General features: G+C 32.5%; 1 protein-coding gene across 3 annotated transcripts in view; it reads left to right on the forward strand.

The window, feature by feature from the left end:
- Nucleotides 1-1,484: 1,484 nt before the first annotated feature.
- TERF1 (telomeric repeat binding factor 1) overlaps nucleotides 1,485-26,130 on the forward strand; it is a 38,854-nt gene continuing 14,208 nt past the window's right edge. Inside the window, exons 1-7 of one of the 3 annotated variants that reach the window (XM_074278873.1) lie at nucleotides 1,485-1,834; nucleotides 8,590-8,685; nucleotides 13,108-13,229; nucleotides 15,063-15,149; nucleotides 17,354-17,503; nucleotides 21,268-21,353; nucleotides 23,664-23,717. In XM_074278873.1, coding sequence (XP_074134974.1) covers nucleotides 1,609-1,834; nucleotides 8,590-8,685; nucleotides 13,108-13,229; nucleotides 15,063-15,149; nucleotides 17,354-17,503; nucleotides 21,268-21,353; nucleotides 23,664-23,717 — 821 coding nt within the window. In that variant the 5' untranslated portion in view covers nucleotides 1,485-1,608. The remainder of the gene's footprint in view (nucleotides 1,835-8,589; nucleotides 8,686-13,107; nucleotides 13,230-15,062; nucleotides 15,150-17,353; nucleotides 17,504-21,267; nucleotides 21,354-23,663; nucleotides 23,718-26,130) is intronic. The other 2 variants (XM_074278874.1, XM_074278872.1) reach the window with 2 other exon arrangements.

Here is a 26,130-nt window from a genome sequence, read left to right on the forward strand (position 1 = left end):
AAATAAAGAAAGATCTGATTCTGGAAAATGTAGGATAATGAAAAATGTAAAAGAAAAAACTTCTAATAATATTATTAATATACTAATAATATTATCAATATTATTAATTAATATTATTAGTATATCCAATAATAATATTATATGCATAATGTTAGAGAGTAGATCTCATTCTTCTATATAAGTAAGAAGAAATGTTTACATGTATTTATACTCTCTGTTCAATCCACCTTTACTTAATGGGCATGTTTTTTGCCTTGTCTAGCCAAGAACAAGGCAACCACATAAATCCTTGCAGTCTCCCTACCAAGGCCTCATGACTTCCTCTGTCCCACTGGGAGCAGACTCCATTCTTGACTCCGAGTTTAGACCAGTGGAGTTTTATTTTGGTTTGGGTTTTTTGCTTTTATTTTTATTTTTTACCTTATCTAATGGGATCCTGCGCTTTCTAGTTTCCTTCTTTTCCTTTTCCATCATTTTCTGCTTTCCCTTCATCTTTAAGTACTCCATAAATCTGTAGCTATAGAGTAGAAGAATGGAAGGTTAGAATTAGAATGTAAGTTCCTTGAGGGTAGGCCAGTTTTGTTTGCTTTTCTGAGTAGCCCCAGAGTTTAATTCACAGCTGGAAAGGGAGCAAGTGCTTAATACCTATTTATTGACATTCACAAAGGAAGAATGGCACTTACTTTTTTTTTTTTTTTTTGGAATAACTTGTACCTTCAATTCATTTACATTCACAAAAAAAGGCATTTTATAAGTTCTGAATAACAAATATTGTTATATGCATTAAGGGAAGGTCCTTTAGCTCTCACAAACCAGTCACAAAATAAACTGTGGGTATCCGTCACAATTTATCTGATTTTGGCTTTTCCAACTGCAAGTCTCTGATTCTGTGATTGCAGATGGGTAATAATTACTGTTAATGATCTGTAAGGATAGCGAAAACAGTTTTTCAGAACTTCCAAAAATCACCCTTTCGTATAGATAGCTAGATAGATATAGATGCTACTAGAATTTACTGTACATATATACTACATATATTCAGTAAATTATATATTGAGATATATATGTATAATGTTTTACATATGTATGTGTGTGTGTAAAAATGTTTCGCATCTGCCATTCATCCAGCCCAGACAGGTGGTGTCACTGGTTCAAGTAGCTCTTATTATCGCTTAGAAGCAAAGCCTTTATACTCCGGATTAAATTTTTTTCTATAATCTGAGGGGAAAAAAAAAAGCACGGTAGGCAGCAAATATTTTGTAGTTGTTGTTATTGTTGTTTTCATCCTGGTACTATGTCATCTTTTCTTCCAAAGATCTAAGCAAAAGCAGAAAAGGGATCAATTTTTTCTTTGCTGCAGAGAGGGCAGGTCTCATGAGTCAGAATGACTGAAGCACCCCTTAGCCAATCAGAAACCGCCTTTGATCGGTTCCGGGTTTTGACTGGTCATAGGAATTCGCCGTGAGGGCGGGAGATGACTAAAAAAGGAAGTGGGCTGTCCTTTCTCCCGTCGACCTGTTCGCTTCCTTCAGCCTCTTTTCAAAATACTGCGGAGAGAAAGAAGAGAGCGGAAGGTCTTCTGACTGCTGGAAATTGGAAGGCGAAGCCATGGCGCCGAAGTCGTCACGGGAACGGGCGTATATCCGGGCCATGAAGCGGCAGATGGTCCCTTTCGAGGAAGAGGAGGAAGAGGAGCCAGTGCCCTACACCATGGATCCGGCTGCCGACTCCTTGGCCTGTGGATGGATGCTGGACTTCTTCTGCCTTAACCTTTGCCAGGCCTTCTGTGAGGACGACATCGAAGAATTCAAGCGCAACCGCAACATTGCGGAGGGTGAGAGGGCCCAGGAGCGGCTGGCGGGCGGCAGATACCGGGAGGTTCCTGAGCAGGGGGCGCGGGCCCCGGACTCGGCCCCTACTTGCCTTGCGCCGGCCGCTGTAGCGGAGCCCTGGGTTTTGCCGCAGAGCGGGCGGGGCCGGGGGGCGGGGCCCGAGGAAAAGATGTTGCTTTTTCGATTGCCCCCTTCCACTCGCATTCCCGTTCCGCTCGTGGGGTGGTAGGGGTTTGGTAGGGCTTTTCTCTGTCCCCGGGCTGCTCCTGGCGACCTCTACAGCCCCGGCTTCCCAGGGTCGCAGTAGAGAGAGACGGCGCTGTTTATTCTTTTGTCTTGGTCTTTGAGGATGTTGCTAACACAAAAGACCCTCCCTGTTTCAAGTCAAATCTGCTAACAATTTTTATTGTTATGTCCCTGTGCACTATGCTAAATCCTGGGATATAAAGGCATCTCCTGCAAAAAAAACAAAACAGATCCTTGCCATTTTAGTGGCTCAGTCGAATGGGAGAGAGCATGCAAACAAATATGTATTACCTCTACATATGGACGATGTGTGTATATGTGTGTGTTTATGTAATATTTATGTAATGTATTTATGTGAGAGAATTTAACAAAGGGAAGGTATTAAGGGACTGAAATACCCTTCGACTTTCCCTTCCCCCCCCAAAAAAAAACAATCCTAATGCCTTACAATCCAGTGGAGGAGAAAGTGTGCAAAGAAATATATTCAAAATTGCATACACAACTCAATATAAAACGTGCATATATGAAACATAAATTGGCCATGACTTAAGCAAGGGAAGGCACTAGCTTTAAGGTGGTTAGTATTAGCTATTATTGTTGTTATTGGAAACGGCGAAAGGCTAATGGGAATTTTTGTGACAGCTGGAGTAGGGTGGAGAGCCCAGTAGGGGGAGTATAGAGAAAATTCCAGTGATAGGTATTGCTAGTGAAATGTATCAAGTAGGGCAAAAGGGGATCTTATCAAGGAACAACCACTAAATCATAAAGAGTATGGGGAAGGCAGTAAGGTGTAAGAAAACTGAAAGTCAGAAAAATGTATTAATCTCTTACTCTGTGCTCACATTTTAATGGGGGAAGACAGCAAGCACACTTAAAATTAGGTTTTAGCTGCAAGTTCATTGGAAAGGTTTGTTGTTCTTTGGGTCCAGTGGCAAAGCAGATGCTAATGCATTTTCTTTCAGGTCATTTCTACTTATAAAATCTTGTTAGTTTCATCTTTGTATTTGTTCTGCACTTGCAATCCTTGTCTCTTAAAGAGTCACCAAAAAAAAAAAAAAAGTTACCTGGGGAGCCCCGAGAGACTTAAGTAATATGTCCAACATAGCCTGCCTAATGTGAATCAAAAGAGGGATTTGAGAGAAGTTTCACCCTATCCACCTCCTGCTCCAAAGCCACCCTCTGCCAGTACCATTTCATATTTGAAGAAAGTTGTAAGATTTTTTTGCACTCAAATATAAGATTTTTTGTCTTCTTACTAGATTTCATTTTTATGTATTTCAGCCTGTAGCTTTCTTAACCCATGTCAGAGATTTATTTTAAAAAATATTTTGACTGTGTTTTTAAAAGAGTATTTTGAATAGGAATCTGTAGTCTTTTGTAGAAGGCCAGAGATAGTAATCTGTAACCCAAATACAACTAAAAATCTCTGCTCTAGATTTTCAAGATCTTTTCATCTGTCTTTCATTGTGACAAAGCCTCTCAACTTTGTCATCTGCAAATTTTATTAGCATATATCCAAATCATTGCTACAAATGTTAGATCCCTGAGAACCTCTTAACAATTTGAAGTTGACATTATTAGAATTGTTGCTTTAAAGACCTGAGAGACATCTAGACTAACACTCAGGTGAAGAAATTAAGGGCCACAGAAATTGAACTTGTGCCCAAGGTCATATAAGTATTTTGGGGCAGAGGTAGGATTTGAACTGATTTCCTCAAAGTATAAATCTATTATTCTTTCCACTGAACTATTATTGTTGCTTTATTAATGACAATTTGCCATTCAACCAATTTAAGATCTGTCTTTTAACCACATCTCCATTAAGAAAATCTATGTAAACTGTTCTATGTTTCTTTGATCTGCCAATTTAGTAATACATTGTCAAAAAAGGAAATTAGGTTGGTCTGGCATTAATCTGTCTTTTTAAGAAACCCTTTAAGAAATCTGTTTCTTTTAAGAAAGAAAATAATAATTACTTTCTTTTCAAGTTGATCACTTTAAGGATCCATTATAGAATTTTCCAGGAATTGAAATGAAGCTAAGTGGCTTATAGTTTGTATATATGCTGAATGTATGAATAACATTTGCCCCTTCTCTACTTAATACATTGAACAAGCATTTTTTATGCTTTTGCATTGTGCTAGTCACTCTGCTTAGCCACTATGTCTTAACAATCAAATGCACCACTTCTTTCCATTCCTCAAAATGTGGTTTATCGAGCCAGTTGATTTAAATTCAAGGATAGCCAGGTGCTCACTTACTATTTCTTAAGCCATTTTTGTTCTTTCGTTTCCAATGCAAATGTGATTTTTCCTTGGCAGAGTAAACATAAAAAAATAAAAATTTGAGTAGCTACATTCTAATCTGTTACCACTTATGAACTACTCAAGATCTACCTCCTTCAGTACTTCTCTTTCCTCCATATAGCTTTAAAAATCCTTTTACCATTTTTTTTTATGAAATTGAGTTTTTAATTTATATTTTTTTATTCTTAAATTTTCCTCTATTATGTGTCCTTGTTTTTGTGTTAATCTGATTCTGAGAGGGATAAATGCCTAGCTGCCTATTCAGTTTTTCTTCAGTTATGGTACCATTTTTTTCTATTCTTTAAAAAGATCTTTTGTTCCTGTAAGGATCTTCAGCATTTTATTTTTTTTTTTCCTAACAACCTAGATTCCAGTTTCACTAGTTCATTATTCGGTAGAATTAGGTCAGAAAAAATGACTTGGATATAATTAAGTTTTAATTTAGTCTTACAGTTATGTGTTTTATTAGAATGAGCCCTTTCATTGTTGATTCACTTTTATTCTGTTAAATTTTAGTTTATTAAAGGAATTACTTACAGATGACAATATGGAATAAAGCATTGATTTGGAAAACCTGCCTTCTAGTTCTAGCACTGATACATAATGGCATTGTTATTATGGATAAGTCACTTAAACTTTCTGTTACTCAGGAAACTGTTTTAATTCTTATAATAGTCATTTTTATTGACAGAAAGGAGATTTTCTTCAAAAAGTAATTATTATACCAATAAAATCAATGATACTAGACCAAAAAAAGATGGTCAAACTCATTACTTTTTCATTTCAGCAGCACCCCAGTAGTCTGTATAAGAAATTAAATGGTAATTTTGGGAGAGTTTTGGAAAAGCCAGAGATGATACAGGAAAAGTTTAGAAACTCAGAAATGCATAGAATATGTATAGTATTACATAATAATTGGCATATTCTTTTAATACCATAAAAATTCAGATACTTCTCTGATAATTTTCCATATTGCTGGGGGGCTGCCCCTCTCCCTGTAGGGATAATTATATAAATGTGAGCTATTATTATTATAATTTTCACTATGAGTCTGGGAGTAGGTGCTCTTATTTTATCCATTTTAAAGTTTAGTAAATAGAGGTAGTCAGAGGTTAAGTAGTTTACCCAAAGTCTTCAGTTATTAAGTGTCTGAGACTGGATTCAACTCAAATGTTCCTGACTCTAGGCCTGCTGCTCTATGTACTGCAACATCTAGCTTCCCAGTTATAACCCTATATGTTAAATCCATTTATCAAACTGTTCTTCCATTCTTTTGAACAATTGTCTCCATTTTTGCTTCTGCATTTGTTCTTTTTCTTCTCTATGATATCCTTCATTTCCTTTACCTATGTGTCCATGATTCACCTACATGAAAGACATTTGACCCTCTGTACTCCTGATACAACAACTACTTATTTTGACTTTGTTTTATATACATGTAATATATAAAGGAGTACTGTTTTGTCAACCTGATATCAATGTTTAAGAGGTCTTTCTCTTTCTTCCTGGATCAAAATAAGTGGAACTTGACAAAACTCATCCTTAAATTTGTCAAGTGTAGTACATGCTTTCATGATTGATATGAGAGCAATTGATGCTGCCAGAAGGATCCTAGAAAATATTCCTAAGGTTTGAAAGGTCCTAAGCAAGAAATCAAACAACAGGTTTCTATTTCTGTTGCTGATTTAAAACAGAGGTGTTGTAAAGAAAAAAGAACAGCTAGTATAAACAATGGTGTTTTAAGAACAAGATTGGGATCATCTTGATTGAAGCTGTGAATGATCATCCAAAAATAGAATGATATAATAAGATCTAGTAAAAAAAAAAAAAAATCCTTAGAATCTTAAAAATCTGGTTCAAAGGGCTTTAAACTGAAAAGAGATGAGGGAAACTGGATACCATAAAGAATAGTTAGCATATCTAATATAGCAAGAAGAATAGTTCTAGATGATAGTTAACAGAAAACAAAATCCAAGAAAGGAATCAACAACAAAAGCCATAGTTAAAGTTGATATATAGAAATGTGACAAAGTTTAGATAATAAACAAAAAGAAGTAATACAAGGTAATGGATTTGAATTGAATAGTAGTATACCCAAGACTTAGAGAAATGGAATCTATCACTGGAATATGCTCTGAAAGGTTCAAATTATCCACTGTTAAGATTCTCCATGAGAGAGAGTCCAGAACTAAGTAGAATGAGTATATGGAGGAACATACTGATGAGCATTTGGGAATTGGGGAGGTTGTGGGAGGGGGCATTATTTGAAAGAGAAAAGAAATGATATCTAAGATAATAATGGAGACTAATGTGGATTTTGAGTGGAGAAAGTGGGGTAAATGCAAAATAAGTTTTGGATACATTGGAGCCAGTGGTTGGGGATGAAGGATACTGGCAAGGTTATAATCCTGTGTGACTAGAAGGAAATGTCCTTAACAAATAGAAGACTTCCAAAGATGAGTGGATTTTTAAAGAATTTAATAATATTTGGATGACGTGTCCAAAGTGATTAGATTTATATATATATATATATATATATATATATATATATATATATATATATATATATATATATATATATATATATATATATATATATATACACACACACACACACACACACACACACACCTACATACAGAAGTTATAGCATAGAGATGATAGTTAAACTAAGGAGCTGATGAGGTCACCAAATGAGAGTAAAGAAAGAAAAGGAGGCCTAGAACAACTTTATAATCCACCAAAAGTTAATGGCCGATTTCCTCACCATGGTGAGATGAAATCCTAGAGAGAGCAGTAAAACAAAGAGGAGAGGTCAGTGTCTGCAGATGCTATATAGAAAGTGGCAAGTCAGCATTTATTAAGAATCCATCATGTACAAAGTAAAGCAAAAAACAGTCTCTGTTCTTAAAGAGTTCACAATCCAATAAGGGAAACAATATGCAAATAATTATTTGTAAATAATAGGATATGTATATATACAGGATAAACTAGAGATAATCTGACAGGAAAATCTCTTAAGATAAAGGAGGATTGGGAAAGGTTTTTTGCAGAAAATGAAATGAATGTTAACTGAGATAACCAGTAAAAATGCTCTGAATTGGAGTTTAGATTATTCTATCCCAGAAATAGCAAGAGGCCAATAAAGATGAGGATGGAAAGAAGAACCATTGAATTTGGCAGTTAGTTCATTGGTAACTTTTTAAAGCAATTTTTGAATAATGAAATCAGAAGTCAGATTGCAAAGAGTTGAGAATTAAGAGATGAAATGGAAACAATGGGTTTTATAGAACAGCTTTTTCTAGGAGTCTGTAATAGCTGGTAGTTTTGTATAGATAGATAGGTCTGGTCTGGTAAGGGTATTTTTTTCAGGGTGGAGGAGATATGGGAACTAGGACTTAGGAAGATTAAAGATAAAAGAAGGAATGATTGTAGGAGCAATATAGAGAAAAATGTAGATCAGAAGCACATATGGGAGCAATGTCTTTTGGTAAAGGACTACTTCATATTCAGATTTCAGTAAAGGAGAGAATAAGAGATAATTTCAAGTGGGCATATAAAATGCAGAGAAGGGAAGAAGAGTATGATAGGGTAATGAATGGGTTTTTGTGTGTGTGTTTTTTCCAACAAAATATACAACAAAGTTGCATAGCTGAGAGTAGAAAGAAGAGTTGGGAGATTTGAGGAGATTGAAGTTTTGGAATAAGTACTGTAAAGTTAGAATTAGTTGAGGAGCAAAAATATTTCCTTCCTGTAGTAAAACCTCAGTGAAATCAGAGAGACTTCTTTAGCTCTCTCCAACAGCAGAGAAATCTGTAATAATTCAAGATTGGAACTTAGCAAAAAAAGAATGATTATAAATCAAGGAACCAAGGAATTAAAGAGCAGATGACAGTAATGAATTCCATACTGGTTTTATGCATTCACATAAGATTATTATCAAGATTAGAATACTTTTCATCAAAATAGCAGCTATCTGTAAACTTAATTATAAATATATTTTATGAAATATACTTGTCAAATTCTAAATGTAACTGAATTAAGTTTTAAGTTTTACATTGAAATCATTCATGTGCTCCTTCAACCTAATTATATTATCTGTATAAATGGGTAGGAAAATAACTTCTTTTTTTTTAAACTAGCCACACTAGTGACCCTGTTGGATCACTTTTTTGTTTTAATTTATAATTCACTCTTTGTTTCAGCTATTATTCATGGACTCACCAGACTAACAGCACATCATCTAAGAACTATATATGTGTGCCAGTTTTTAACAAGAATCATGGAAGGAAAAACACTGGGTAAGTTTTTTTTTTTTTTTTTTTTTTTTTTTTTTTTTTTCAGTCCTTTCTTAGTTTTAAAATACTTACGACATGGCCTCTTTGAAAGTTATGTCAACTAGAATAACAACCAAATAGAAGCTATCATTTGAAAAATTATTTTATTGATGTGTAGTAGAACATTGAGGAAGATGAAGACATTTCAGTGAAGAGCTTGACAAAATCTTTCAAACTTTAATTCTCTAGCATATGCCATTTGCATGCCACTGCGCGCACACACACACACACACACTCCTTGATATTTGATAACTTTAATAAAAGGTGCATATTAGAAAAGTTAGAAAATTATATTGGTAAATGCCAGTTCTGCCTAAACAATAACAAAATTCATCTGTGAAAGGACAAAAGGTCAAGAATATCAAGGAAATTAATGGAAAAAATAAATAAATAAAGGATGGTAGCTTAGCAGTACCAAACCTAAAACTATATTATAAAGCAGCAGTCCTCAAAATCATTTAGTACTGGCTAAGAAATAAAGTGGTGGATTAGTGAAATAGATTAGATACACACAACACAATAATCCTTGGAGAAGAGAAAAATTTGTGACCAAAGAAAAATTATGAAGAAAGAAGAACATTATGAAATGTAAAAATAGACAACTTTGATTACATTAAATTAAAAAGGTTTTGCACAAACAAAACCAACTGAAATAAGATTAAAAGGGAAATACAAAGCTGGGAAAAATCTTTACAGCTAGTATTTTTTATAAAGGTCTCATTTCTAAAATATATAAAGAACTGTGTCAAATTTGTGAGAATACAAGTCATTCCCCAATTGATAAATGGTCAAAGGATATGAACAGACAGTTTTCATATGATGAAATTAAAACCATCTGTAGTTATGTGGGGAAAAAAATGCTCTAAATCACTATTGATTAAAGAAATGCAAATTAAAACAACTTTTGAGATACCATTCACACCTCTCAGATTGGCTAAAATGACAGGAAAAGATAATGATAAATGTTGGAGGGGATGTGGAAAAACTGGGACACTAATGCAATGTTGGAGTTGTGAAATGATCCAACCATTGTGGAGCTTTGAAACTATGCCTAAAGGAATCCTTTGACCCATCAATGCCATTACTGGGTCTATATCCCAAGGAAATCATAAAGGAGAGAAAATGTTTGTAGCAGCTCTTTTTGTGTTAGAAAAAATTGGAAAATAAATTATGTCCACCAATTGGGGAATGATTAAACAGGTTAAGGTATATGAAGGTATGGAATATTATTCTATAAAAAATTTGAACAAGCTGATTTTAAAAAGGCCTGGAAAGATTTACATGAACTGATAATAAGCAAAACAAGCAGAACCAGGAATACATTGTACACAATAATAGCAAGAGAATGTGTGATGATCAACTACAAAAGACTTGATTCTTTTCAGTGGTCAGTGATTCAAAGTAGTCCCAATAGACCTTGGACAGAAATTGACATTTGCATCCAGAAAAAGAACTAAGGAGACTGAATGTAAATCAACACATGCTATGTTCACTTCTTTTTTCTGTTTTTTTCTCTCTCCCATGGTTTTTTCCCTTTTGTTCTGATTTTTTTCTCTCCCAACATGATTCATAAAGCAATGTGTATTTTAAAATAATAATAATAATAATTAGTTAATTAGTTTTAAAAGGATGAAAATTATATTGGTAGCCATAGTTTACAATAAAAATGTGACCCAACAGGGACTTGAACCTTACTAAGAAACTTCACTTCAGTTCATATTGAATATTTTTCTCAGGATGAGAGTTGCAGGGTACTGTATTACAAACATTGAATGCAAAAAGCTATTTTAAAACATTATAATTTTCACTGGAGTTATGATGTAATTTTCTATTGATTGTTTATGGAATCAAATAATGACTGGTTAGAACTACTTTCAGACTTTATTCACAGCACAGTATTCCTTGACTTGAGGAAGCCTGAGATATTAAACAGTAATTAGATGAAGAAACTAAACTTGAAAAGTTAAACATTTTATCCAGAGGGACAAAGCTGATAAGTATTTGAGTCAGGATTTGAACTCGTGACTTTATGACTATAAGTAGACACTCCATCTGCTATCTACCTAGCTGTGTTCCAGGTGTTCAGTTTTGATTGATTTGTTTTTTCTTTTTATATTGTAATGAATGTGCAAGTTGTTTTTTGAGATTTTGCTTTACTTTGTAACCATTCAAGGAAGATCTGTATCTAGCTCTTCCTAGACTTCTTTGTGTTCATATAAATCATTTCTTATAGCACCATAATCTTTTACATTGATGTTCCAAAATTATTTCAATGTTACTCAGTTGATGGGCAAGTACTTTGCAGTTCTTAACTTAACCAGAAAAAAGTGCTTTTCTGCATATATCTAGATTTGTATATAAAGCCTTTCTTTTTGCCATTGACTACCTTGAGGTGTAAGCCTCCAAGCAATGAAATCTCTCAGTATGACCTGGAGATATTTTTAGAGAGTAAGGATATTTATTTAAAAGTTTTCTTTGCATAATTCTAAATTGCATTGCAGAATGGTTGATCAAATTATTTATATCTCTTTTGTTTTATAATTGTATATGAGGCAAAAGTTCAGATATTTCCATTTTTATTTTTCTTCAATATGTTATGGCTATGGTTTATTGAATCCTACTGAGCTCCATTATTTCAGATTCTTCCTTGTCTAACTTTGTTCATTCATCTGCCTTTCTCAATCAGATATTTTATATATTTATATATAAAATCATTAAAGTATCAAATAGTTCTGGTTCCTTCTTTATAATAGTTTGGAATCTAGAAGTGTTATTCTCCCTGCAACTTCTACTTTTTTTGGTGGATGTTTGATCTCTTGTTTCTCCAAATTAATTTTATTTTGTCCAGTTCTCTAGTTTTTCCAATACTTTCCAGAACCCTTCTGGCATTTCTGTACATGCAGATTGCCAAAATTGGGTTGTAGTTATCCATTCTGGTAACTATTACAGGCTGCCTATTATATCAGGGGAAGAACAACAAACTTCTCAGTTTTGAGGTTGGCTAATAATTGCTCATCTCTTCTGGATAGCTTCTGAGAGGCTATTTTCTCACCTTGAAGGCTAAGTTATTCTATTCTTCATCCTCTGTGCAATAATCTTCTAATCTTTAACTTGACAAAGGTTAATTTCCACTCTTAAATGTTTGTTCTCCTCCCCATATTTAATCTGAGAGACATAGATCCCAAATGGGTTTCTGCATAGATTTCAAGGAATATGTGAATTTAATTGAGAAGAAAGATAATTTTTCTTTTTTTGTCTTTCTTTTGAGGCCAACTTGAGTTTAAAGTGACTTGTCCAGGGTCATATTGCTAATTTGGATTTGAACTCATGTTCTCCTGATTTCAAGGCCAGTACTGTTATCCATTATATCACCTAACTCCCCTTCTTTATTTCAATACCAATATATAACAACAGTATTTATGTAGCAAAGCATTTTACTTGTTTTCTCATTTGGGTCTCACATTGATCCCTCTAAGGCACAATTAATTGTCTATCTCTGATGATCACTTGATTTCCTGAAAATATGTTCACTTTTTCTTCTAGGAAGACAATTCTACTCTTGAATGATACATTGCAAGTTATTTGGCTGTGGCAGAATTATAAACATCTTCACCCTGAAATACAAGACATTATTAGTATTCTTCCTGTTCTCCAGAATGATTGTTATTGTTAGCTTTGTTTATGAGCTCTGTTTGTGGGTCTTTACACATTACTTTCTAAGCCACTTAAAACTTACTATGTCTGCCATACTCTTTCTCATTAACTAAGTTCCTTTTGTCCTACCAATATGTTTTGCTTACCAATTTAGTAATTTGTTTTACTTATTTTTTCTGCATCCCTTTGCCATACCTTTTCCTTTTATTTTTCTTTTTAGTTGTATTTACTTTTTCATTTAGTTTTTATTCCTTTTCTTGAATTGGGCCCTTCCCCTTTAGATCACATTATTTTCTCTCCTTCAACTTATCCTCAACTTCTTCCAATTCACATTTAGAATTTTCTTTGTATTTAGCTCAGATTTTCCTCTCTTCTTCGTCTTCTCTCAGTATTACACAGTATCAGAGGACATATAACACTACAGTATTTTTGTCAGTATAGCAAAAGATTTTTAAGACTGTCCTTTGAGTTTTGTTCAAAACAGTTTTAACTTAATGAATATATTAACTTCTAGTTTTGAATGAACTCATTATAATTTAGCATAGTCTATTTCCAAAATGTTTTCATTAGGTGAAACAGGTGTCTCATTTAAAAATTTGACTTTTAATTTTAAAGTGGAAATTGTCAGAAATAAATAATCATTTGTTTACCATTCTACTATGTTAAATAAGCTAGTGATTGTTTCCTTTTTAACCCCCAAAATTATTTATATTCTTTTGCTTTTTTCTTAAGATGCACAGTTTGAAAGTGATGCACGACTTACTCCATTGGAATCAGCCTTGATGATCTGGAATAAAATTAGAAAGGAAAAAGAACCACTTCATGACCAAATCTGTAATTTACTTGAAATTCAGGTCTGTACATTATACCTAATACCTTGTGTTTTTAATATATGTAGAGAAAATAGATATGATCTTGGAAACTTTTTTTAAATTGCCATTAACATAATGGAAATAAGATAGTTAACATTTTTAGGAATTTATTTAACTTTATCTTTAGATTTCTCTGCCAAAGGCTAAATAGTTTGTGCTTAAGTGTAGTAAATACTGAAAACAGAATATACTTCATTGTGTTTACACCAAAAAAAAAAAAAAAAAGCCATTTTGCAAAGTAACAAGAATTTTAGATACAAAATATTAAAACGTTGTTAACCCAAGAGAAATCATTGTAGTATACTAGTGTGAATTATAGCATAAATACAAGTGCTTCACACTTCTAAAATATGTAGCAAAAATGGAATATTATTGTTCTGTAAGAAATGACCAACAGGATAATTTCAAGAGAATCCTGGAGAGACTTACATGAATTGATGCTAAGTGAAATGAGTAGAATCAAGAAATCATTGTACATGGCAATAAGACTATATGATGATCAATTCTGATGGATGGGGCTCTCTTCAGCAATGAATTGATTCAGACCAATTGCGATTATTCAGCAATGAAGAGAGCCAGACTATACCCAGAGAGAGAACTATGGGAACTGAGTGTGTACCACAACTTATCATTTTCACTCTTCCTGTTGTTGTTTGCTTGCATTTTTGTTTTCCTTCTCAGGTTTTGTTTTTTTTTCTTTCTAAATACTATTTTTCTTGTGCAGCAAGATAACTATGGATATGTATACATATATTGGATTTAACATATATTTTAACATGTATTGTAATACCTGCCATCCTAGAGGGGGGGAAAATTTGGGACAAAAGGTTTTGCAAGGGCCAGTGTTGAAAAATTACCCATGTATATGTTTTGTAAATTAAAAACTATGATAAAAATATTAATAAAAAAAAATAAGATTAAAAAAAAAGGGAATATCAAGGAGTACTGGTAAGTGCCACTATGAATGAGTAACAGTTGAAGTAAGACTTAAACTAGAAAAAGGAAAATATAACTTCTTCAAAGCAACCAGAGTATCAAAGATTGTTTTGTTTGTTTTTTTTTAAGTACTTTTTGTTACTGGAAAGGTTAACCTGTATCATAAAAAATAGAACTGTCATGTTGAAATAATGGCATTTCATTAGAGTCAGCTACGTGATATTCAGAAGTGGAATTTGTTAAAGATTCTAGTTTGCCTAACAAGAATTTTCTTTCATTTGCCACAATTTTCTTAAATGCTATTGTGATACTAAATGTCTAAAAGTGTATTGACTTGAATATAGAGGAACCATCTGAAGTTTTATTTTTACTGTTCCTGATAATTTGGCTCCAGTGAGTTGAGATAAGTGATGGCAGATCCCTTCATTCGTTTATTTGGTGAGGCAGTTGAAGTAACTAGCTTAGGATCACAGCTTAGAAATAATAAATTTGAACTCAGGGCAGGTTCTCTGTCTGCTGCCCTGGAGTCGGATTTAAATTCAATGTACTAAAAATTTCTTGTTAAGAGAAGTTGAAATAACCATTTGTCTTGGATATTGTAAATTTGATATCTTTCCAAGTCCATGGCAATTGTCAGAGTCTTTGCTCAGGAACTGAATTGTAATTTGGCTATTTGAATTTAACCAAAGTAAAATTTTCTGGCATTCTCAAGTCAGGTGTTTTATCATTAAGAAAAAAAATGTTTCTTAATATTTTTATAAAGAACATTTTTATAAAATGTACAATTTTTCAAATGTTATCTTAAAGATCTTATTGCTTTTAGAAAATTAAGCAGTAGGTGTATTTGCTACTATCTTTAACACTTTTATATTGTTTTAGGCTGTAGCAGTTTGTATGGAGAAAGCAAGTTATAAAGAAGCAGAAGGAGTCTTCGAAAGAATATTTGGAGACACAGACGATGATAAGGTAACTGGAAGATTGTTTACTGTTGAAGCACTACCGGCAATCAAATTTAAAGTATTAGAATTTTCTGGTGATTAGTGGAATTTTTTTGGTAGTTTTCTTGTCTGTATTCTAAAGTTTTAGGTGGGCTGCATTGTGGTATTTAGTTTTTGTTAATTCATTGTGTTCCTCTGGAATGCCTAGAATTGCTGACTTTTCTTTGCATAACTCTCTTTATTAGGGGGTCAGATGCTTTACCTACTATAAAGTTTATGAACTTTTTTGAATGTTGCTGTTTGCTTCTTTCTTTATTTTCTCTGGTTTAGTATTTTTGTTTTTCAAATCTTTTGTTCAAAGATTTCGAATTCTTTCAGTTTATCCATAATGTATTCAGTTTTGTTTTTATTTTCTCTGTTTTTAACATACCTTGAAAATTGATTTCTTGATCTGAATTTACTCATAACTTTTATGATGCTGATTTCTCTTTTGTTCTCATTTCGAATCTTGGTCTTTTCATTCCTTAATGAGTGTTCTTTCCATTAACACCAAACTGCCTCCTCACTCAATTAGCTTCATGTTTAGTTTCTTGAGGTAGGTACTAGAGCAGTGAAGACTTGAAACCACAGGGATGTGTAACGATTTAAATTTCTTTTTTTATAATTAAATTTTTTGTTATTAAAACACAAATGAATATTTTCTGATTAAATAGAAAACTTAAATCTGCTCAGATAAAAATCTCTAGAGTATTGTATTCCATTCTGGTGCCTTGTGTTTGGATAAAGGTTTTAACTGAATGACTTTGAGGTAGGTGACAAATTATTATTGCAAAAATCCTAGTTCTAAAGCTCTTTTGAAGGAAGTGGGAGTATTTTAGCTTTTTAGGAGGTGGATGTGGTGGAAGGGAGGTGTTAAAATTGGCTTGAAGGGCTTTCTTAAGGAGATGGATTAACCATTGTCATTCTGAGCCCCAGTTGACTAAATTATTGAACAATGGGTAGGAATTGAAGAAAGCTTGATTTTTGACTCCATGAAAAGCAAAGCTTAATTGCTGTGAGAACTATTAGAAAATGAGAATGTGCTGCCCCTGAAAGAAGTAGCTTCCCCCCTCATTTGATATATCTTCCAGCACAGGTTGGATGGAAAGATGACCATTGTTATCGGTCTATCTTTAGCAGCCTATTCTCTCTTAAGTAGTTGGTGATGTGGTAAGCAGTACTATTCCAGCCTTAAAAAGCTAGCTAGAGCAGAGTCTGACTTAAAACAATGGCAGTTAAATAGGGCTTATTAAAGGTCATGTGTAGCTTGGGCTATCTCTTATAATGATGAAGGAAGATTAACTACATGGTGCCCCCAAAGGGCTTTGGATTTAGAGTAAGAGGACACGAATGTTTAAAACTCTGCCTATGCCACATAATAGACAACTCTAGCTTTCTTGGTATGCATTTCCTTATGTGTAAAATTAAGTGTTGGAAAGATCATCCTTTTACTTGGACAGATGAATTGTAAAATGTTAATACTACAAAGTGATATACTAAGTTTCAAAATACTTTTTGCGGGCAAAAAGTACTGTATTCCTTCAGAGGAAAGGAGAAATTAGTGTGGCTAGGATAGACAAAAAATTCTTCAGCAAAAAAAGTGAAATTTAAGGTAGATTTTAAATGAGATGTCTTTATAAGATGAAGGGAATTATAGGAAGGGAAGGGTCTTCCAAATAGAAAATGTAAGTAAAGTGTCAAGACAGATTTTGGGAATACAATAACATAATAATTGAAATACCATAATGTAATTAGTTTAATGTATGAGGGATATAAAATATGGGAAAGAATTTTATGAAATGTGCAAAGCAAAAAAGCAGAATCAGAATAGATTATATCCCAATTTTGATTTTATATATATATGAAAAAAGAGACACAGACTGGGGAAAAAAGAAATGGAGGTGAACAATGAATCATGATGGAAACTTATGTTTCCTTTTGTGTCCTTTTTGGGGAATGAATCTAATTTACTTAAATGTAAAAAATTGCAAAGTAAATTAAAATGATTATACTGGTGTTTGAACTTGTTTTGGCCTGGGAACTTAATAAGGATGCATCTTAATAAAGTTATCACATAAATGGTCAGTGATTTTTTTTTTTTAACTTGAACTACATACATATAAGATTTTTGTTCTGAAAATTGTAAATTAGTGTCTTTTGTGAATTAGCACTCTTCTTTTATCTTTTCTGTAGCCTCTAAAAATGAAGTTGTTGATGATAATCAATAAGAAAGATCCATACCATCCTTTTTTCCAACGCTTCACTTATAAATGCATGATAGACAGAGTCAAGATTTATGCTAATCAGGTGTTAACTGAAAAATCATCAAGCTTTCTAATGAAGGTATGTATGAAGTTTAATCATGTTGTGTTGTATCAGTAGTTAATTAAAATAGGAAGATGAAGTTAAAAACCTGATCTTTATGAATATTTGGAAACTAACTTTCATCATTATATGAATATCAGTATCACATGCTTTAGTTCTTGATAGAGTAAAGAATATGCCACATCATTGTTTATGGCAAGGATCATACATTTGTAATATGTTGATATTGTAATCTAAAAACACATCTTCAGTAGCTTCTTTCCTTTTACTCATCATACCTCTATTATGGCTCTTAAAGGAGAGAAAATAGCACAGGACTGAGAATTATGTTTAGAGTTTTCACAGAATTTGTGTAGAAAAGACCTCAGTGATTGAGGCAGTTTAGTCCAAACCTAAAAAAAAGAACATTTTTGCTTTTTCCTGTGATGTCAAGGAACTATCACTTAATAGTTCTAATTTTTTTTCTTTTTTAGCTCTGAAGAACGTTAATTTTTTTTAATAATACTATCTTTTCCTATTACATGTAAAGACAATTATTAATATTCATTTTTTAAAAAATTTTAACTCCAAATTATTTTCTGTACCTGAAATAGTAAGCAATTTGATATAGGTTACATTTGTTCAGTAATGCAAAACATATTGCCATAATAGTCATGTTGTAAAAAAAAAATACATAAACCCCAAATTGGGAGGGAATATATAGAAAGTGAAACTACAGAAAAGTGAAAAATTGTATGTTTTGATCTGCATAATCTGAATCTCACTATTAAATCTTCTCTGGAAGCAGATAGCATTTTTCACTATGAGTCTTTTGGCGCATTGTCTTGGATCATTGTATTGCTTAGAATAATGGCTCTAATTTTAGGAAGGGTTTCTTTATTTGAAGACTAAATTTGGATCTTTGCAACTCCCACTTATTCTACCTCATTGTTTTCTGCAGATAAGTTGAAATTTTCTGGCCCAAAACCGAATTCCCCAGTTACTACCTGACTGAGAAAATCTACATGTAATAATACCATCACGTCCTTTTACCTGAATTGACTCTTCCTCTTGGAATGCAGCTTGTCAAATTGACATTCTTGATTTCCATTTTATTACCATTGACTCATATTGAACTTCTAATTCATTGTAACTCCAAAAATATTTTCAAAAAAAATTCTATCAAGTCATGAGTCCTGAGTCTTATACTTGTGAAGTTGACTTTCTGAATCTATTTAACACTTCACATTTATAAAATACCTTTTCAAAATTTTTAAATTTAATTTTTAAATTGCAAGTCTTCTATACACATGTACACACACATTCATTAGCATTTCCACATACAAAATAGAACAGAAAAAGAATGAAACATGACTCCCTCTTGTGGGCAGCTTGCTTTAAGGGGGAAAAAAAGTATGCATTAAGTTGAAAAAATCATAATAGGAGAGCTGAAAAGACCCTCAGGGGCTATTCTGTTTATTCCAAAGCCCATATGTTACAGATAAGGAACTAAAGACTGAGGAGCTACGCTTCTTATGCTAGGTCTCAAAACATTAAAAGTAATTAGTGGCAGAATTTGAACCCAGGCCTTCCAATTGCAGAATCACTAATCTTTCTATTGTAGCATGTTGTTTCATTTTTACATTGAAAAACTACTCTGTTTTCTTCTGAATTTCTCTGTTCTGAAATACACAGTGGCCAGAGCTCTATACAGGGCGTCAAGAAGTAAATTCAAATTTGGTTTCAGATAATTGTTGTGTGACATTAGGTAAATAAGTCACTTGACCTATCCCCCTCAAGTTTCCTTATCTATAAAGAGAGGATAATAGTACCCATTTCCCAGGATTGTTGTGAGCATATATAAAATGAGATATTTGTAGGATTATCAAACATTAAAGTGCTGCATGAAAACTAGCTATTATTATTAAATGCTTCAGTTTTAATCCCTCTACTCCTTCCTCAAGAAAAGAAAAATATTGTTCCTACTGCTGCCTTGAAAAAAGAAAAAATGTTGTCCTTGTAACAAATAAGCCAACTATATTCATGTCTTAAGAAACTATAATCTCATTATGAATCATAAATTTTTCACCCCTCTTTCAAGAGATGGCCTGCATACTCCATCATCAGACCTCTGAAGTTCTAGTTGTCTTTTGTTCTCTGTCAGAATACTTAAGGCTTTCAAAGTTATTTTTCTTGTATAGTTCTACTGTACATATTCTCACATTCATCATGCTGCACAAGGAAAGTCAGATCAAAAAGGGGAAAAATGCGAAAAGCAGAAAGTAAGCAAACAGCAAAAAAAAAAAAAAAGAAAAAGAAAAAGAAAAAACTATGTTGTGATCCAAAATTGTTTTTCTCTACAGATTTATCATTGCATTCATTGTTATCTGGGTTCTGCTCACTTTAATCTCCATTAATTCTAGCAAGTCTTCCTTTCTTTTAAATTTCATATTTCTGTATTAGGTCCAGCTTTTTGAAATTCAGATTTGAAAGAGATGTTCAAGCATAGATTCTTCCCTCAAAATCTATAGTGTAACTAACTATCTCTAGTGAAAGGAGGCAATCCACTATCTCTTTTTTGTAATCTCATTAAATATTTCCCAATTACATTTAACCTTTTTTAATAGTATTTTATTTTTCCAATTGCATGCAAAGTTGTTTTCAAAATTCATCTTTGCGAAACCTTGTTTAACAATCTTTTAAAAATGTTTTCCCCAATTACATGTAAAAACAATTTTTAACTTTTTTAAAAAAGTTTTTGAGTTTTAAATTCTATCTTACCCCCTTTCCCTTACATGATAAACAATCTGATATAGGTTATACCTCTGTACAATCATGTAAACCATTTCCAAGTTAGTCATTTTATGGGGTGAAATTCAAATTTTTTAAAAAGGTGAAAATATAGCATGCTTTTAATCTGTATTCAGATGGCATCAATTCTTTCTCTGGAGGCATTTTTCATTATGAGTCTTTTGGAATTGTCTTGCAATCTGCTATCTCTTGAGCCAGACCATTTCATTTTGGAATAGTTCTAATTATTAGAAAGTTTTTCTCCTGCATCAAGCCTGTATTTCCCTTTTTATAATGACCATCATTTGCTTTGAGATCTACTTGCTAATGACTAGACATAGCTGGTCATTGATATAGAATTCATTACCTTTTGGACAGTCTAATAGTGACAGACTCTCTAATCATCTCTCCAGAGATGGCAGATTAAATATAGTTGCTGAAAGATTATATGTAAATTTAGGCTAAATGAGCCATACTTTGTAATGTTGCAACTATAAAATGGGTGTTAATTTGTTGATTGATTTCAGTCAGAAGGTGATATATAATATGCATGTACCAGGAAGTTGACTTAAATTGTACCTTTTTCTAGTATTTTCTGTGTCATTATTCGATGAGCAGGAAAGCACAAAACTGAAGTCTCTCATTCTAGTTGGCTTTGGGGAGGACTGAAATGTTACCACGTTTACAAGATAACCGAATGGTTTATTCTACAGAGAAATTATCTGAACATTAAAAGAACAAAGAACCATGACAGAACCTGAAATAGTTAGAACTCTGTATCTTCTGCTGTAATCAAAGCAGCATAACTTCTTTGAAGTTTCATTTGTTTGTTTTTGTGTAACTGGGGAAAAGTATATTATGTATATGTTAATACTTATCTATATACATATAAAAAATAAATTTCATTTGTTAAAACTTACTGAGTTAAACATGACTCAAATTTAAAAATTATCTTAGATTTATTTTTAATGTTCTTTGGTTTTATTTAATCTTTCCTTTTTTTTCCCCCTCAGGCAGCATTAAAAGTAGTGGAAAGCAAAAAAGATGAAGAAATTTTCGGTCCCTTTGTTGAAAGCCCAAGCAGCGAAACAGAAAATAGGTTTGTAAATCCATTATTTGACATACTTATCATAGAGAAATCATATTAAGTGAAAAAAAGTGATGAATTTATTTAACTCTCTATCCATTCACTTATATTTCCTTCTGACCAACAAAATGTATTTGCTGGGAGATAGTTTGTTCTGGGTTAAGAAGTGTAATCTTAAAAATATATTGGGTGAGAGTTTTCACTCTGAAAAGGGAACTGAATCCTATAGTCCTCAAACCCCAGCTCAAAATAATACTTTCCAGAATTTAGGACACACCTGAAAACATTCTTTTGTACGCTAAACAAATTTACCAATTATCATATTAATATCTTATCTTACTGATTCCTTCAGTTATCCTCATTCATTTTTTTTCTCTTCTGTCTCCACTGAATCTTTCATACGTCTTCATAAAAACAAAAACACAAAAATCCATTTTCTTTTACCTTGCTATTCCCAACAAGTCCTTATCCCATTTCTTTCCTCCCTTTCTTTGCCATGATCTTAAAAAAAATAAACTACATATACTATCTTTTATTCTACAACAACTTATAGTCCCCACCACTCTTGATATTTGACTTGCTTCACCATCATTCTGTTGAAACTTTTCCAAAAGAAATAATAACTGTGCTATATCTATTATTATCATTATTACTCATTTTCCTTGACTTTTCTGTATTGTTGATATTTCCTTCTTTCATGATGTGATGTCTCTTCATCATCTTTTGTGTTTACCTTCCCTTGCTGTTTTTCAGCTCCAGTTTTTTTTTTTCCGTCTGTTCCTTAAATATGCATATGAAAAAAGATCTCATTGACACACTATTCACTTTATCAAGATAAAGATAAACTCTAGCCACTATGTATTATAAAAAAGTTTTTGTTGACTCTGACTTTAAATTTCCTGACATATACATGCACAGGAATATACAAACATATAACTTCCCTTTTATAACCACAAAAAAAAAAAAAGTTTTGAGTAAAACTGCAACAAAGTCTTCATCTAATAGGGTATGTATTGTTTCATGTCTGTCCTATTCCATCTCTGCAGGGTATATTTCATCATATGTTCTATTGGAACCTTTATAATGAACTTTTTGGTAATTATGGGAGAAAAACATCATTATCTTTTCACCAGAATTCATTATTCTTTAGTTCATTTCCATTATTCATTAGGAATTGATTTCTAGTTTCTACAATTCATACAAATCTTGGGTTTTTTTGTGTTTCCTCTGATTTTCTGTTCTTTTATTTCTTAAAACACTGTGTTATTCCATTAGGATCATGTACTTTGATTTCTTCAAACTCCAACCATAGATTCTTATTTGTCCATTTTTCCCCTACCACAAAAATTGCTGCTATGAGTGTTAGCATATATGTATACATCCTTTTTGGCTTTAACCTACTTGTGGAATCTTTTTAATATGGATTGCCTTTTTAATTATCAAACTATCATGTATTAAGTACTGGATTTTAACTTTGCATTTTTATATCCCTATTCAGTGTTATTTTTGATAGCTTTAGCCTGTCACCCTTCTGTGTTGTTGAATATTAATTCTATTATGCATATTGGATATTCCTTCCAGCATTGGTCTCCCCCTCCCCCCCCAAAAAAATTAATAATCAATGCTATTTGTGTCTAAATTAAATTCAGTTGAGTCACATTTAGTAAGTACTTACTGTGTGTCAGGTATTTACACTATACCTAGAAAGAGTTCAAGAACAGAATATAAATAGCCTTTTCCCTTAGTCACTAAAACAACAAAAAGAAGTGAGTCATGAACTTTATGTTGAGAGATGAACTTGATTTTTAGGGGGAAAGGAAAAGCCCTTTACATGCAAGGGGAAGAAAATAAATGAATAGCCATTAAGACCTGCCCTGACAAGGTAATAAGGTGCATATTAAAGAGCTGTTGAAAAAGTTGACTTACATATACAATGGGGCCTAATTTTAAAGGATTTGAAAACTTGAAAACAAGTACATAAGAGGGCAGGAACTCTTGGAATTTGGGTGAATGTATAAACAAATGATTGAATGAAAATAATGTAACTGAATTGTAGGAAGTGATAATATCCAAAATAGATATGAACTAAGACTTTATCTGTTATGCTGTATTTGGTATATTTTGAGGTGAAATTTATTTGCTCTAAAGATCTAAATAATAATGGGGCTTATAAATATTTTCTGTTAAGTGACACCTGCTGGCATGCCAAAGCTGCATTCAAGAAGTTTATGTTTCATCAATTAAAATAAAAAATCTACTATACAATTTGAATAATACTTGTGAAAACCTTTTAAAACTTAATTCTTTTTCTTTAAAAATTAGTGAAAAACAGAATTCAAAACCGGAATCTCCTGCGAGTTCACCATCCATAACCAGGTAAAATGAAATTAGGTTTTCTGTTGTTTAATTTTAAAATCATTGAATGAACCAACCAGGTCCTGGTGTCCTACACTTAAGTACGGTAAGTAATCAGAGAGTGATTTTAAATAATAATAATAATAACTCTTGTTTATTTAGGCTTTAAGCTTCTAAGACAATCTGCACAGTAACTATGAGATAGGTAGTATAAGTATTGTCCTCAGTTAATGGATGAATATATACAATTACATAATTAGCAAATAGCCTACTCAGGATTTGAACCCAAGCTTCCTTAATTAATTGTCCCACTACATCATATCTTCTCAGTCAGTAAAGTCTAAAATTAAGCAAATTGATATGATTTTAAGTTGTCATTTTTCAAAAACTCATTGAATTGTGTCATCAGATTTGTTTATGGAGAGTCAGTTAATGAAATTAATTTGGTCGTGTTGTCAAATGGAGTCCTGTATTTGGTGGGAAATTAGAACTAGATATAATGTTAGGGTTCTTTTCAACACGTTAGTATTATAAAATTTAAGACATGCCAGAGTAAATCTGTTCAACACTCTGTTTGCTGTGTCCCCATTAATTTGTTTACATGCCTAAAAATAATCTCAAGATCCGATAAATCTGAGTTTTTAAAAAGCATTTGCTTTTTAACTTCCTAAAAGACAAAAACTGTCTCTAGAAAAATGAGAAATGAAAAATCTTAGATTAGATTGGATGCTCTTAAGTAGAATCTGATTTTTCCACAGAAACAATAACATAATTATGAAATAGGTTTCTGATATGATTTTTATAGAAATTTTGAAAACTACTATATTTAGTAATTACAGTTGGTATTCCAAGATAGCGTAAAGCTTTCTAAAAGTATAAATCTATTAAACCTACTATGCTGTAGTAGTATAGTAGCTAGAAAATTGCAAAAGCTTGCTGGTGATTTTCCCACCTTTTTTTAGTATGTTCCTCACCATCCTCCATTCAAGTGTTTAATTGATCTTGTATAAATCTAACCACATCCACCTATATCCCATGTCTACATTCAGTCAACTCCAGTAGTTCCCTATAGCCTTCTGGAACAAAAATCTGGATAAAGTCTTATGTAAGCTCTCTATAACCTGCCCATTCTATCTTTCTAGTCTTCCTAAAACTTACTCTCTCCTTCTTTTCCCCTCCATCTCTCTCCATCCACCCACCATCACTACCCTAACCCTGCAATATTATCTTGATTCACTGACACTGGACTCCTTGCTCATCCTTGCTCAAGACACTCTTTTAGCTTTCTTATATCTCACTGACTGTTCCCCATACTGGAAATTCTTATGTCATCTCTTTTTCATGATATTCTTCAAATCTCAGCTAAAATCTTATCTTCTATAGGAATTCTTTCCTTGTTCTCCTTAATCTTAGTATCTTCCCTCCCTCTGAAATTATCTCCAATCTATCTAGCGTGTGTGTGTGTGTGTGTGTGTGTGTGTGTGTGTATATATATATATATATATTTTTTTTTTTTTTTTTTTTTTATAATTTGTTTGTACAAAGCTGTTTGCTTCTTGTCTTCCATTAGAGTGTAAGCTCTTTGAGAGCAGGAACTGTCTAATAATTTGTGTTCTCTAATTTGAAGAGTACTTGGCACAGAGTAGACAGTTAGTAAATGCCAGTTCAGTAGACACATATGATATATCTAAATATACAATTTCATAATCTTGAGTGCTTATCTTTTTAATAATCCCTGCTTTATTTTTACTGTTACAACTAAGGAGTTGAAGAAATGAAACAGCTTTATCAGGATTGTTGGAAGAACTTCTTGCAGTAGATTTTTACAAGTATATCTGAGAAGACTTGGGTAGCCTTAGGGTCACTTAATACATAATACATTGTCAAGAGTGATCTATTAAAGCCTTTCACTGATTTATTTTTCCTCATTACACATTTTTCCTTAATTCAGTCCATAAGCATCAATTTTTTTTTGTCTTTCTGTTTCTTTTGAAGCAAAATAGCATTCCTGAGAATCAGTATATTCTCTGCTATTCTTATTTAAAGCCCTGATAAATAAATAAATAAAATGAAAAATATATAGAGAAATATATTTTAAATATTGCCTCTATAATGGAACTGCGAGCACTAACACTTGAGTTTTTCATTTTTTTGTTCCTTCACTATACTGCTGCTTTATAATGTTAAGAAAGAAGCCTTAGAGCCTTGCTTTGAATATGAACTAATTGAAGGTCTACACAAATTTAGATCATAAATTTCTTTAATTCAATGTCTTTCCATTTTAATCACACATTTTTCCATTGTGAACAATGGGTTATAACTATTTGTGACTTTTTTATTATTTAAATATGACAAAACTTTTAAATGAATGTTTTCTTTCAAATTAATCCCTTTAGAAGGCTTTGTATCTATTCACATTATTGTGCCATCACTC

Source organism: Sminthopsis crassicaudata, chromosome 1 (assembly GCF_048593235.1).
Source record: "Sminthopsis crassicaudata isolate SCR6 chromosome 1, ASM4859323v1, whole genome shotgun sequence".
Taxonomy (NCBI): domain Eukaryota; kingdom Metazoa; phylum Chordata; class Mammalia; order Dasyuromorphia; family Dasyuridae; genus Sminthopsis; species Sminthopsis crassicaudata.